Source organism: Podarcis raffonei, chromosome 7 (assembly GCF_027172205.1).
Source record: "Podarcis raffonei isolate rPodRaf1 chromosome 7, rPodRaf1.pri, whole genome shotgun sequence".
In the NCBI taxonomy this organism is placed as follows: domain Eukaryota; kingdom Metazoa; phylum Chordata; class Lepidosauria; order Squamata; family Lacertidae; genus Podarcis; species Podarcis raffonei.
In genome coordinates, this window is record NC_070608.1 from 56,020,293 (window position 1) to 56,033,491 (window position 13,199).

General features: G+C 38.8%; 1 protein-coding gene across 3 annotated transcripts in view; it reads left to right on the forward strand.

Moving 5' to 3' along the window:
• ZNF236 (zinc finger protein 236) overlaps positions 1-10,810 on the forward strand; it is a 45,583-nt gene extending 34,773 nt beyond the window's left edge. For all 3 annotated transcript variants that reach the window (XM_053396675.1, XM_053396677.1, XM_053396676.1), the window contains exons 26-33: positions 536-715; positions 1,268-1,426; positions 2,025-2,203; positions 3,472-3,603; positions 4,744-4,941; positions 6,504-6,633; positions 7,640-7,816; positions 9,198-10,810. In XM_053396675.1, coding sequence (XP_053252650.1) covers positions 536-715; positions 1,268-1,426; positions 2,025-2,203; positions 3,472-3,603; positions 4,744-4,941; positions 6,504-6,633; positions 7,640-7,816; positions 9,198-9,313 — 1,271 coding nt within the window. In that variant the 3' untranslated portion in view covers positions 9,314-10,810. The remainder of the gene's footprint in view (positions 1-535; positions 716-1,267; positions 1,427-2,024; positions 2,204-3,471; positions 3,604-4,743; positions 4,942-6,503; positions 6,634-7,639; positions 7,817-9,197) is intronic.
• Positions 10,811-13,199: the final 2,389 nt, after the last annotated feature.

Below are 13,199 nucleotides of genomic sequence, written 5' to 3' on the forward strand. Positions count from 1 at the left end.
ACATTTATGTATTTTGAATTCCCTAATTGTTTAAATCATTTACTATATGATGCATCATTATCCTGAATAAATAGGGTGATTGGGTTCTTTTTAAAGAGTTATTTGCATGTACAGTCATGCATAGAAGTGGCTGAGTGCACTATTTGGATAAAATTTTTCAAAGGCCTCTCCTATAGCCCCCCGTCTGCTAGCACCCTGAAGCAGATGAGGCTGTATTCAGGGGCAAAAGAGATTGACAACTACAGACAAAGGGGAGTGAGGATTTCTACCCATTCAGTTACTTCCAAACAAGTACATAGGGCTACTTTCCAAGACATAGGATAATCTGCATCCAAGTTAGGAACACCATCTCTTCTCAAGAATTGTGATTCCTCCTGGGATTGTTTATATTGCTTTTGTGAATAATTGGGCCATGCCAGTTTAAGACCTGCTTCTGTGTCTTCTGCTTATCTTGGAACAGGCATCACGACAGTAAATATTAACATATTGAAGTTTGGCTGCTGATTATTATTATTGCTACCCTGTTTGTGTTTAGGTTCACAGGATCTGTCTCAGGTCATGACTTCACAGGGTATGGTTTCAAATTCAAATGGTCAGCATGAGATTACATTGACAATAAATAATTCGAGTCTGAGCCATGTTTTAGCTCATGCCTCTAGTACAACTACTTCAAACTCGTCAGGAACCCCTCAAGAAATTACCCTTACCATATCTGGCAAGTATACTATCCTTATTTTTTGTGTGTAAAGTCACTCTGTCTAATAATATATGCTTAATACTTCACAAGCCCTGGTTCAAAGATATCCACACACTTCGGTGTAGTGGCATTTATTTTCCCTAGCATATTAACTCTTCCTCTATTTGCTGTGTTAACTTCAGGTAGGTAGCCGTGTTGGTCTGACGCAGTCAAAATAAATAAAAAAATTGTCCAGTAGCACATTAGAGACCACCTAAGTTTGTTCTGGGTATATCTGAAGAAGGTGCATGCACACTACCCAGAACAAACTTAGTTGGTCTCTAAGGTGCTACTGGACAGTTTTTTAAATTTATTTTGACTGCTGTTTTAACTGAACTCTTAAAGATGTTTTTGATTTACTGTAATATTTAATATTTTCATTTAATATTTACAGTTTGACAGATTTCATGAGTTTATGTTTCCATAGCACTACAGCTATTTTTTCTTGTAAAATTAGAATATTTTTATGCATTAAAAATGCAGAAGCAATTATAGATCTTCATTGGCTTATAGATTCAATTTTGCATTTAGGCCAGGATCTTATTCAGCATAATTCCTCTGGAGCTAATGAACTGAATGGGAATCTACGACTGGCAGCACCAACAATCAATAATCAGTCAGCAGGTGCTACATTAACAATAAGTAATGATCAACTCCTCTCTCAGAGCCCAGTGCTGAACAGTAGTTCAGGTAGGCTTTTAATTTTTTCTCAATAAATTGTATTATGGAATCTTATTATACAGTATTCTGGCTTAGCGGTTTCAGTGAAGAAATGAGAACTGGTTTCTCAAAAACGCCTGATTTCATTGAAGCCCAAGTCATTCAAATGCCTTCCCTTTTTGCTCCTTCCATCAATTGCAGTACATTCTTTTATTAGATTTTTCCATTAAAAATGGCGTTGTAAGCTACTTTTATGTTCATATTGTTTCATACTGTTATTAAAATGCTGTTATTTCAGCCTGCTTGAGCAATTTCCACTTGTAAGTTATTACAGGCAGCAACCATTTTAGGCCCACCAATGTGCAGGTCCTTTTGGGGGCGTGGAAAGAAGGCAGGTCCAATGGGGGCATGGCACACTTATTACTGCTCCACCGATGCACACGGTGGCCGGGAACAGAATCCCCACATGAAATGGTTGCTGCCTGTAGTGTCTACACAGAACATGTTATGAAAAGTGGACAGCCATGAGTATTCATAAAAGTATAGTGCTAGGCAGATTGGCACATTTCCCAACTAGTAAATCATGATAATTATGTGTAGAGTTTTGAAATATCATACCTTTTTACAGAGCTTAATGCATCGAGTGGGAACCTTCCTTCAACACCACCCATGTCTCAGCCAGCTCAGAATTTAGTAATGTCATCACCAGGAGTTGGAGGAGATGGTAGTGTCACATTGACCCTAGCCGATACTCAAAGTATGCTATCTGCTGGTCTTGATGCGGTGACTCTTAACATCACATCACAGGTTTGTGTCACGGTTCTAGCCTATTCCTGATACCTGGTACCTGCTAATACCTGCTAATTAATATTCCTGATACCTGCTAATTAATACCTGCTATAAAACTAGGTTAAAGGAAGCCTGAATGCAGCTTGACAAAGAAAATATTTGTGCAGTACAAAGATTATGTTCCCTAATGTATAATGTCAATATAGTTACTTTTAAAATTTACTCTAATACTCCTATTGAACTTGTTTTGCCTGTGATTTTCAGTGCTTGTTGACTTGTGGTGTTTCTGCTGCTGCAGTTATTTGAAGATTACACTGTCAGGTTTCAACTCTTTTTGAGAAATCTTCATTGTTAATAGTTACTAAGGCTTTCTTTGCTAAGCATTCATCCGCTGTTTTCTCCCCTGGTTTTACCATGTTAATTAACACTTGCAATGTACCTGTGGATTACTGATAAGCAAATTCTTGCTGTAAGGGTAGTTTGAAAACAGCTTCAGGTTGCTGCAGGCTGCACAAGCATTTGTAGGAGATGCTTTAAGTATAGGGCAAGACCTATTAAGTATATTAGAGAAAGACCTAGAATATATGGTAGAAGTAGTGTTCACTTTATAGCTTTGCTATTCTAAAATAAACATAAACATAAGAGTTTACCGACATACTTTGTCAATAATAGTTGGGAGAAGGAAAATTCTGTATATCATAAAAGGTCATTCAGCCCATGCAGTAAGGCATATCTCCCTTTATCCATCCCTGAAACTCTGCATTTCCTAGTTTAATCCAGGCACAGCCAAAAACTGCCTTAGAAAGCACCCATGACATGCCCTAGGAAGCACTAGTGACCACCTGCCTCTTAAGGAGAGGCTCTGAGAACTATGGTGCCCAGTCTCTTATTCCCTTCAAATCCCTTATCTAAACACACCTTTCCTTATGTATCTTTATGTATCCTGTGACACAAATCCTTAGTCTCCATGCCATACTGAAAGTAACACATATTTTTTCTTGTAACGTATACCCTTTCCTCCCTTTCCCTCCTCTTTCTCTCTGTCTCATGTTGAATTTTAGATGGCTTGATTCTTGGAGCCATGGGCTGTGTTACTGGTTTTGTTGCTGTTATTATTGTGGACTCAATGAGATAGATAACAGTTTACGGCAACAGCAGATTAAAAAAGTTTCAAAGAAAAATCTGGTGTTATGACACATCAACAAATTCATATTTATAGTCTTTGACTGCACATTGCAGTTACATTTTCTTCTAAATGTAATGCATTTCACTTTTTCTTTTGGCAGGGACAACAGTTCCCTGCTTTACTGACAGATTCTAATCTCTCTGGACAGAGCACTTCAAGCTCCCAGCAAGTTATACTAGTGAGTCATACCCCACATTCAATACCTTCAAGCCAGGATGAATTAGCATATCAGGTAAACCTTTTTATGTATGTTGTTCCTTGAATAAAGATACAAAATAGGCTTAATATATATATTGTAGAATTTACGTAGGTGAAGAATTATGTTCTCATTTATCTTATCCTAATCAATTTAGTGTATTATGGAAGTTAAGTATGGAGGTTTAAATTTGGAGGTTTGACCTTTGCATTTTCAAGAAGAATTTTGAAGTTGCTTCATATTAACCAAATCTTTCCTTTTGAACACTGTGAATATTAAATGTGAAATTAAGTGCACATTCTTATGTCTTGGAAGTCTCCATTTTAAAGTTAGTCTAATTCTTAAAGGTGTCTTTTTCTTCTTACATCCCTTTTTGTTTGCATTATATGCCAGTGGTGGGCACTCCGCTGTCATAGGCCTCGTGTGGCCATTGGCCTAAATTTATTTTGAGGGACGCTGCAGCCAATGGTGTGGGACATCCCTCACCAGCTGACGACAGGCAGGAGCAAAGACTTGTGGGATATTGGTCAATTCCCTCAGTTTTTTTCCTCCTGCCTGACGCAGCAGTGCATCATGTAGGTAGCATAAAAAAAGAAAGGGGGCGAACGACTGGTACTACCCACTATTGGCTCTGGTCTTGCTCACTTCTGGTATGCTGCCAAACACAGATTAGTCCTAAAGGAGTAATTGACAGGAAAAGGCAATTACTTCAATTACCCTGTGCTCTGTACCATCATTCCTTTGAATTCTTCTAATTCTGATGGGGATTCACTGACATTTGCTTCGTTTATTTCCCTGCCCCTTCTTTTTCTTCTTTCAGAGTCAACCTGAAAATTAATTTATTATGGTGATGGTTATTTGAAAATAGTAATTGGCTTGTGGATCTGATTGGGAGTGGGGCTCTAGCAGGAGCAGAGCACACCCAGGGATCCATTTCTTCAGTATTTCACCACAACCAGGCACTCATGTGCTTTCTCTGAAGGGGGTTAGCAGAATTGCTCCATAACTTTATTTTACTAATAAGTTGGAATAAAAGTTGCATGAGATATTTCAGTACCTATTCAATTGTAATGTGTTCTTCAAAGCGTCATTGCATCTGAAGAGTGATGTTTATCTCTTGAGTTTTAGGTGGTTTTATTTCTTGTAATGTGTGTATATTTTATGTAACTGTTGCAGGTGAATGAGATTTCTCCAAGTTTATCTAAAGGCATTCAAGCTGAAAAAGAGCCTCGTGTGCACCAGTGTTTTGAATGTAGTCAGACTTTTTCTTCAGCTGCCATGCTTATGCAGCACAGTAAAGAAGTTCATGGAAAGGAAAGAATCCATGTTTGTCATATTTGCAATAAAGCCTTCAAACGAGCAACACACCTTAAGGTACGAAATAAAATTCACAACTTATTATATTGAAAACCTCAAAGAGGTCTAACTAGGCAAAGAGGTATCCCTTTGAAAATGGCGTTCTTATTTATTTTTATTGTGACCATCTACCGCTCCTGCCAACCTAGCAGTTCGAAAGCATGTCAAAGTGCAAGTAGATAAATAGGTACCGCTCTGGCAGGAAGGTAAACGGCGTTTCCGTGCGCTGCACCAGAAGCGGCTTAGTCATGCTGGCCACATGACCCGGAAGCTGTCTGCGGACAAACGGCGGCTCCCTCAGTCAGTAAAGTGAGATGAGTGCCGCAACCCCAGAGTCGTCTGCCCGTCAGGTCCCTTTACTTTTACTGCTTCACTGTGGGTATATTTTGGTGAAAATAGTTCTGTTCCTATTAGGAAACTTTGATAAGAGTTAAAAGATTCTTTATAAACTTTCTTCCATTTAATAACAAGTAGGGATGCTTTCAAAATTATGTCTGGATGTTGGGGTTCCAATAGTATTTCCTCTGATGCATTAGAATTCTTCCATTTTTTGATATCTGGGCTGTTTTTCAGCCTTCTGGCTGGTTAATGGGATCAGAGTGTGCTTTCCTGAATGTCTGTAGTCCCAGGGCAACTGGCAGTTGGAGCAGAGTATTCTTTAGCTAGTTATCTTCTTAGAGCTACTTCTTCTCTGGCAAATGGATGGGGCCAATTTGCTGCTCCAGCTGGTATGATATTCTTCCTGTGTGGCAGAGAGTGCAAACTCTCAAATGCCCTTATCTTAAAAAAGCAGCTGGTTACCTCTGTCTTGATGGTTAAGAGGCTCACCTGGACCATCCTTTTTATGAAAACTTCTGTTTAACTGTTTTAGTGCAGTTGATTCTGCTTGTTTCTTTTTCCATTTAGCATTGCATTTGTTTTTAATACAAATCACATTGTCTGTCACTATTGGATCAGGAAGCAAAATTACAATCTAATCTTATAGCATGCAAAATCTGTATTCTGGTTCTTTGCAGGTACAGAAAGAAAAATAAGTTTTGATTCTGATTTCTAGGCTTCGTTCAGACATAATGGAAAGCTGTTACACCTGAATTGAGCCATATTGGCTTATGTGGGTGTGGGCTTCTTTACTGGGAAATAAATCTGGAATTTGGAGAAATGCTGCTTTTGTTTTTAACATTCTGCTGAAACTGTGAAGTTGCAAATGGTTGTGCTTTGCTTTTTTCTTCTAATTTTAAAATTATTTTTAATTCAATAAGGTCTTGTACTTGTTAAGGAATTTGTTATTTGCATTCTTTATAAAATAGATTGAATTTGGCAATTGCTGGCTTCAGATTTTGTAGGTCTTGACCAGGCATAGGTAAACTTTGCCTTCCAGATGTTTTGAGACTACAATTCCTATCATCCCTGACCACTGGTTCTGTTAGCCAGGGATGATGGGAGTTGTAGTCCCAAAACATCTGGAGGGCAGAGTTTGCCTATGCCTGGTGTTGACAAAAGGATGTGTGAGCAACTTAGCACCCATTATTATTTATCTTACCTAAACATGTTCTATGTATTTCTTCTTTGTTTTGAATTAGGAGCATTTGCAGACTCACCAGGCAGGACCATCATTAAGTTCTCAAAAGCCAAGGGTATTTAAATGTGATACCTGTGAAAAAGCCTTTGCTAAGCCGAGCCAGCTGGAAAGGCATAGCCGCATTCATACAGGTAAGAAATTATCAGTACAGGTGGCTAGCCACAAGCTGTTCAATTTAACAAACGGTTAAGTAAATTGTAAACAACTTAATCCAAAAGCTATGATCCTACCCATCCTCACCATTGCATTAGCAGCAGAATATGGGACAATAGGAAGTGAGAGGCAGCAATCAGAGTGCCTGGGCTGTTTATTTGTTTAATTTATTTATTAAATTTCTATACCACCCTTCATCCAAGGATCATAGGGTGGTTTACAACAGTGGTGGCCAAACTTGGCCCTCTAGCTATTTTGGGACTACAACTCCCATCATCCCTAGCTAACAGGACCAGTGGTCAGGGATGATGGGAATTGTAGTCCCAAAACAGCTGGAGGGCCAAGTTTGGCCACCACTGGTTTACAACATAAAATTGCAAATTTGCGTAACATAGTAGCAAGCACACGCACACACACACACACACAGAGAGAGAGAGAGAGTTTAAAAGGCCATAGATTGTTTAACTAGCCCAAGGCCTGAGATGTTTTTGTCTAGTGCATAAAGATATGCAACAAAGGCGCCAGGTCGGCCTCCCTGGGTGATCCGTACTGTGGAAGTTGGAGGACTTTTAGGAGTAATGCAGCAACTGAAACTTTTACCTGTTTAACCTTTTGCTTTATGCTATCTTTACACGCCATGCCCAAAGAAGGAACAGCATAGTTCAAAAGGAAGAAAGGAGTTCAGCAAAGTTAACTGAGCATCTCTGTTCAAGAGTAAATTAGCAGTGTTTGAGCTATTCTGCTTCTCTGGGCCTTTTCCTAACCTGAGCCACAGGTCTCAGAGTCAGGTGCTCCGTTATTTCAGCCCAATGCATAGGAGCTAAATAGTTCCTTGTCTTGACCAGGTTTTAGTGAGAACGGTCCCTTAAATGGTGATCATAGCCAGTTCAAGTAAAATTAGTGTATTTGTGAAGTTTAAGGAGTTTTACTCCATTTTGCATCACTTTTGCAGTTAATGGTCTAAAAGTGTCTTGTTTATTAAAGGAGAACGACCGTTTCAGTGCACGTTGTGTGAGAAGGCTTTTAACCAGAAGAGTGCTTTGCAAGTTCATATGAAAAAACACACAGGAGAAAGACCGTACAAATGTGATTATTGTGCAATGGGATTTACCCAGAAAAGCAATATGAAGCTTCATATGAAACGAGCCCATGGCTATTCTGGTATGTAAAATTTGCCAAGTGAAAGTTTTATATAGAATACTGTAGGGCTTAAACCAGCCCTGGCATTTATGGTACAATATTCTCAAGTTTCAACATCGTTTACTTGGACAGCATTGAGTGCTGGGAGCTTCTTTTACTTTTTCCTTCTTTTTAAATCTCAGCCCCTGCTCTCATTCTCCAGGCCAGGACTGGAAAAAATGTCATTTTTGTCAGCCCATGTCCCCTGTCACTCACCTAACCTCATAAAACTTTGGGTGTAGGACACATATTGCTGTGGCAGGCCAGACAAAAGTGGATTCTCACCCTTGCTGTAGGCATTCAAAAGTACATAATGTACTGCACGGCTTATGTGTATGAATGTGTTGCTGTTTGTACTGAATAGTAACATTTTTCTTTCTTTCCTAAACTGTACAGAATTATAGTCTGCAATTATTCAGTTTATTTATTTCATAAATTTATGTACCACTTGATAGTAGGAAAACATCAATGCGATTGGCAAAAATGATAAATCAATAAAATTTAAAATATCTGTTAGGAAGCTTGATGCAACTTCATTGGTTCTTTTTTTGCCCAACACAGTTTCTTCTAAAGGAATAATTCTTTCCTAGATGCATGCAGGAGCCATATCAAAGCAAGGAAGTTCTTAGTGATAATTCTCTTGCTATTTCACTGTGCCTGTTCCTGAAGGCAATATAAACTGGTTTGAAGATCATGCTTAACCATAGTTCTGTGTGACGTCAATGAGCCTTGAGCTCTTGCTTTCTCCCCTTCCCTTTTTTCTTTTTCTTTTTTTTCCTGGCCCTGTTTGTTGGATCAGACAAGACAAGAAGTTGCACTTAAGCTAAACTGGAAGTGAAAAGCTGTTAAACACATGTGAGGCTGGAAGGCATGAGTCTGAGCCTCACTCTGGGTTCATTTACATTAAGCTGAACTTTTGCTTTCTGTGAAGCATGTAATGGAATATATACAGTAATTTTAGGTTGCTGTATAGATGATAGTTTCTTCCCATGATTCAGTGACTTCTTGCATCAATAAATGCACTCCATTGCCCTCATGGACTGCCTCATTAACTCAAATGGACAGAATAGATTAAGCATTTGCGTGCCTTAATGTGAATACATTTGCTCTGTCCATTGAAAGGAACAGTCAACTCGCAGATGAGCACTTCCATCCACAGCACTGTACCAACACTTTCAAAGGATGTAAATGGTACTCTTTAATAGGTAAATATTACATGAAGCGTGGCTGGATTTAGTTTGCTTTTCCACCAAAGAAATCTTACACATTTCTTATTGGATGTTTAGTCAAGCAGCGCTTAAATGTAACTCTTCTGTATTTTCATTAGATCTCTCAGCATTATTTCTCTTCCTTGTTACGGTAGGCACAATACAAGAATCTACCAGTCATCAAGGACAGGAAGGTGAAGACATTAATCGTGCTCTGAATTTGGAAGAGGTTGTTCAAGAATCTTCAAATGAATGGACCAATATTTTTTGATGACAACCAAGGTGGAAGCTCAAAATGCTTTCAGGACTAGAATTTTTATAAAGATAGTCACCTATGGATTTTTACTATTAAAACTGAACATATTAAAAATAATAAGATAATATAACTTTTTAAATTTTACAAAACTACCAAAAGAATGATTGTCTTTTGTAAGCTTGTAGGATATTGAAGAAACACCAGATACACTTTGCTATCTTGACTACAATCAATGATCTCAGGTACATGGAGTTTGCTCATCTTTTGAATCCCATCATACGTGTATTCATGTAAAAAAAACAAAAGACACACGCCCAGATCTTGGTATCAATGAACGTTGATTAGAAGGTAGACAGCATGGAAGTTCTGGCAATCATGAGGATGTCCTGACTGTTTAAAATTAATTGGAAGAAAGAGTATCTCAAAGTTAGATGCATGCAGTAGAGAATTCGTATTACAATACGGCATTAAATGTCTGGTATTACTTTAGTTCATTAATTGGTATTACATTATGGTGCTGGTGTTGCTGACATGTCAGAAAGTGATGGACCATATTCATTTTATTAAAGCTATTTTTAAAATTAATTTCTTAATTGTACATGTTTAGCTTCACATTCAGCAATAATTATTCAAAGAAAATGTAACTAATAATAGAATCTCCTTGAAGTGAACAACAAATGCACATATTTTCTGTGTTAGGTCTTAATGCTCAGAAGTGTTAGCTTGATAACTACAAAAAACATAAGCCATAAGTTAAAAATAATAGGGCATACTACCATGCCTTGTCTTGAGCAAACCAAGTGAGCTGTAGCACAAGTTGTATCAGCAAATGCAGATTGGTTTCTGACAGCCCCCAATTAATATAACCTTGATTTTGTTGACATTTGATTAAAAATAAAAATAAAACTACCTAGGCTTTTCAGTAATGTTCTGAAAAGCCCCATTTACTTAGAAAAGGTAATATATGTAAAGAAACACTGGAATAAAGCATTTTCTGTTTTAAGACATTCCAAAGACAGAAGGATTTTGCTTAATTTTACTTTAAATTTTTGAATTTCTTTATATGTTATATATATGTGTGCGTATGTATATATACAGATAATTAAGCCTCTATGTGGCTGTTGAGTATATTTTGTAAATAACAAAAATCCCAGTTACAGGAAGTGCTCATAAAGTTTTCAACTTTAAGTGACCACTTCAAAATCAGTATTGATTCATTTTATTGTAATGTAGACATGTTATACCTTTCTGAAGAATAATTGCTTTTTATTTCCCCTCAGTTCCAGAAAGAAGATATATGTACATATAATTTATACTTGTGTATTATACGACTAGTTCTTTCTATTTCCTGAATGGGAAAAATCACTGCTTTTTGATAGGACATCTCATAATTGTTTTGTTAACTATGGACATATGTATATAAGTGATATAGCTGGTGACTTGAAAATAACACTTTGTTATGTGGAAATATTTAAGTCAGACATATTTTAAATAATATTAATTTTTTCCAAACTTGGTTTTGTGTCTGATATGTTCTTTTTCAGAAGCTTTGAATGGGTGTTGCTATCAATTTGGTGGGAAGGAAATCTTAACTAGTGTGGCTGAACAAGAGAGCACTTGGTCTTGATTCTGTAGGCTTCTCATAGCTCAGATGAACCAGTATCACCAAACCATCCTTAGTTGCAGTACAGTGGTACCTTGGTAGTCAAACTTAATCCATTCCAGGAGTCCATTCAACTCCCGAAAATATTTGAAAACCAAGCCGCGTTGGACGTTCGGTTTCCGAAAAACATTTGCAAACCGGATCACTCACTTCCGGGTTTATGGCGTTCGGGAGTCGATTTGTTCAGGAGCCAAGCCATTTGACTACCAAGGTACCACTGTACCAGTGATATGTCCTTAGTGTTCCCCCCACTTCTGTTAAATCATGTCTTTCACAGTAGAACCTGTGTGTAAACATCAGTAATGTCACTTCTGTCGTTCAGAATATTTTCAAATCATGTACAGTGGTGCCTCGGGTTACATACGCTTCAGGTTACATACGCTTCAGGTTACAGACTCCGCTAACCCAGAAATACTGCTTCAGGTTAAGAACTTTGCTTCAGGATAAGAACAGAAATTGTGCTCCGGCGGTGCGGCAGCAGCAGGAGGCCCCATTAGCTAAAGTGGTGTTTCAGGTTAAGAACAGTTTCAGGTTAAGAACGGACCTCCGGAACAAATTAAGTACTTAACCCGAGGTACCACTGTATCTATATCTCTTCCTACATTACATAAAAATGTGAGGTCATCTCACAGCCATGATATCAGAGTATAGCCACCACTGGATAATTTTGCGGCCTTGTCACAATCCCAGGTTTGCATAAAGTTAGGCCATTGGGGAGGGGAGCAAAAGAAGGCACATTTTAAACCAGGCTTCTTCAACCTTGGCCATCCAGATGTTTTGAGACTACAGTTCCCATCATCCCTGACCACTGGTCCTGCTAGCTAAGCATCATGGGAGTTGTAGGCCAAAAAAATCTGGAGGGCCAAGGTTGAGGAAGCCTGTTTTAAACAACAGAGGTTTGAATAAAGCAAGGATAGAAGAACAGAGGAGCTGTGAAGATATGGGGGGGGGGATCCTTGATGGACTAGTGGGGCTTGGGGCTTTGAGCAAGGTATAAAGAGAGGGGCAGAATGCTGGGCTAGAAGGGCTTTTCTTTTGTTTTTATGAGTAGGGGGTAGATGAGCAGGGGCAATAGCCCTTGGTGGGTGGAACCAAGCTGTAATTGGGGCATGTACAACACTGGTAAGATTACTTCTCTTTAGAAAGGCTCACAGCTGGTGAATCAAGCTAACCCATTTCAAGGCACTTGTAGCCACTGAGATCATGTGTGCTTCCATCGACAGTGCTGTGTCTAGGAGACCTCCCAGGCTGTAAATTTGGTATTTCATGGGGAGTGCAACCCCATCCACAACCACTTACATTGACATCAGATTTGCGGAGTTTGCTACCCACAGTAGATTATCTAGATTAGGTTTCAACTTGTTTGCTTCATCCAACCGCAAAGTGGTCCCAAACACATGTTTAGAGCTGGAATTAAAAATATGAAAAAGAATGACATTCCGATGACACTTTAGTCCAAAAGGAACTTCTCGCAATGGTTTTTACATAAATGCTAAATAGCATGTGAACACAAGATGGCATCCTGAGACACCCCAAAGGCTATGGGGTGGAATAGTAATCTCCCATCATTTCTCTAGGATAAATACTTTACCAGGATGACCAATGCCATTTTAGTTCTATGCCAAACTAGAAACTTGATTTGAAATGGATCCAAGTAAGCTATGTTACCAGAATTTACAGTTCACTACTTTCTCGAAGCTACCAGCATGAGTTTGACCAAACTGCGGGAGGCAGTGGAAGACGAGTGCCTGGTGTGCTCTGCTCCATGGGGTCACAAAGAGTTGGACATGACTAAACAACAACATTTTCTCAGCTCAGTAGGAGGGAGGGATCCAGACATGGGTTTTGTCCGCCTCCTACCGAGGAAAGGTAGGATCCTGTGACCTAGATTTGAAGACTGGCCAGTAGTGCAGGCTCCATCCTATTTCCTTTCCTGCCTTGCCCAGATCAGACAAGCTTTCTTCTCTCACCATTCCAGCAAACTTTGAATACTCTTAGCTGAAGAGTACAAGATTCCTAAGGCCCCAGGAATATCTGTGTTCTGTTCCTCTTCTCTAAATTCAGAAGGCTTAACAGGTGAAACCGTTGCAGAGGATTGTGAAGTATCCGTACTGCCATCTTGAAGCAACAATCTTGCTGAAAACCAGGGAAAACAAATACCATTCATCCCCTTCATTTGTCTAAAGGCCTAAAGATTAGAAACGGGGTGGAATGGAGACACAATTGTCCCATTTTGAT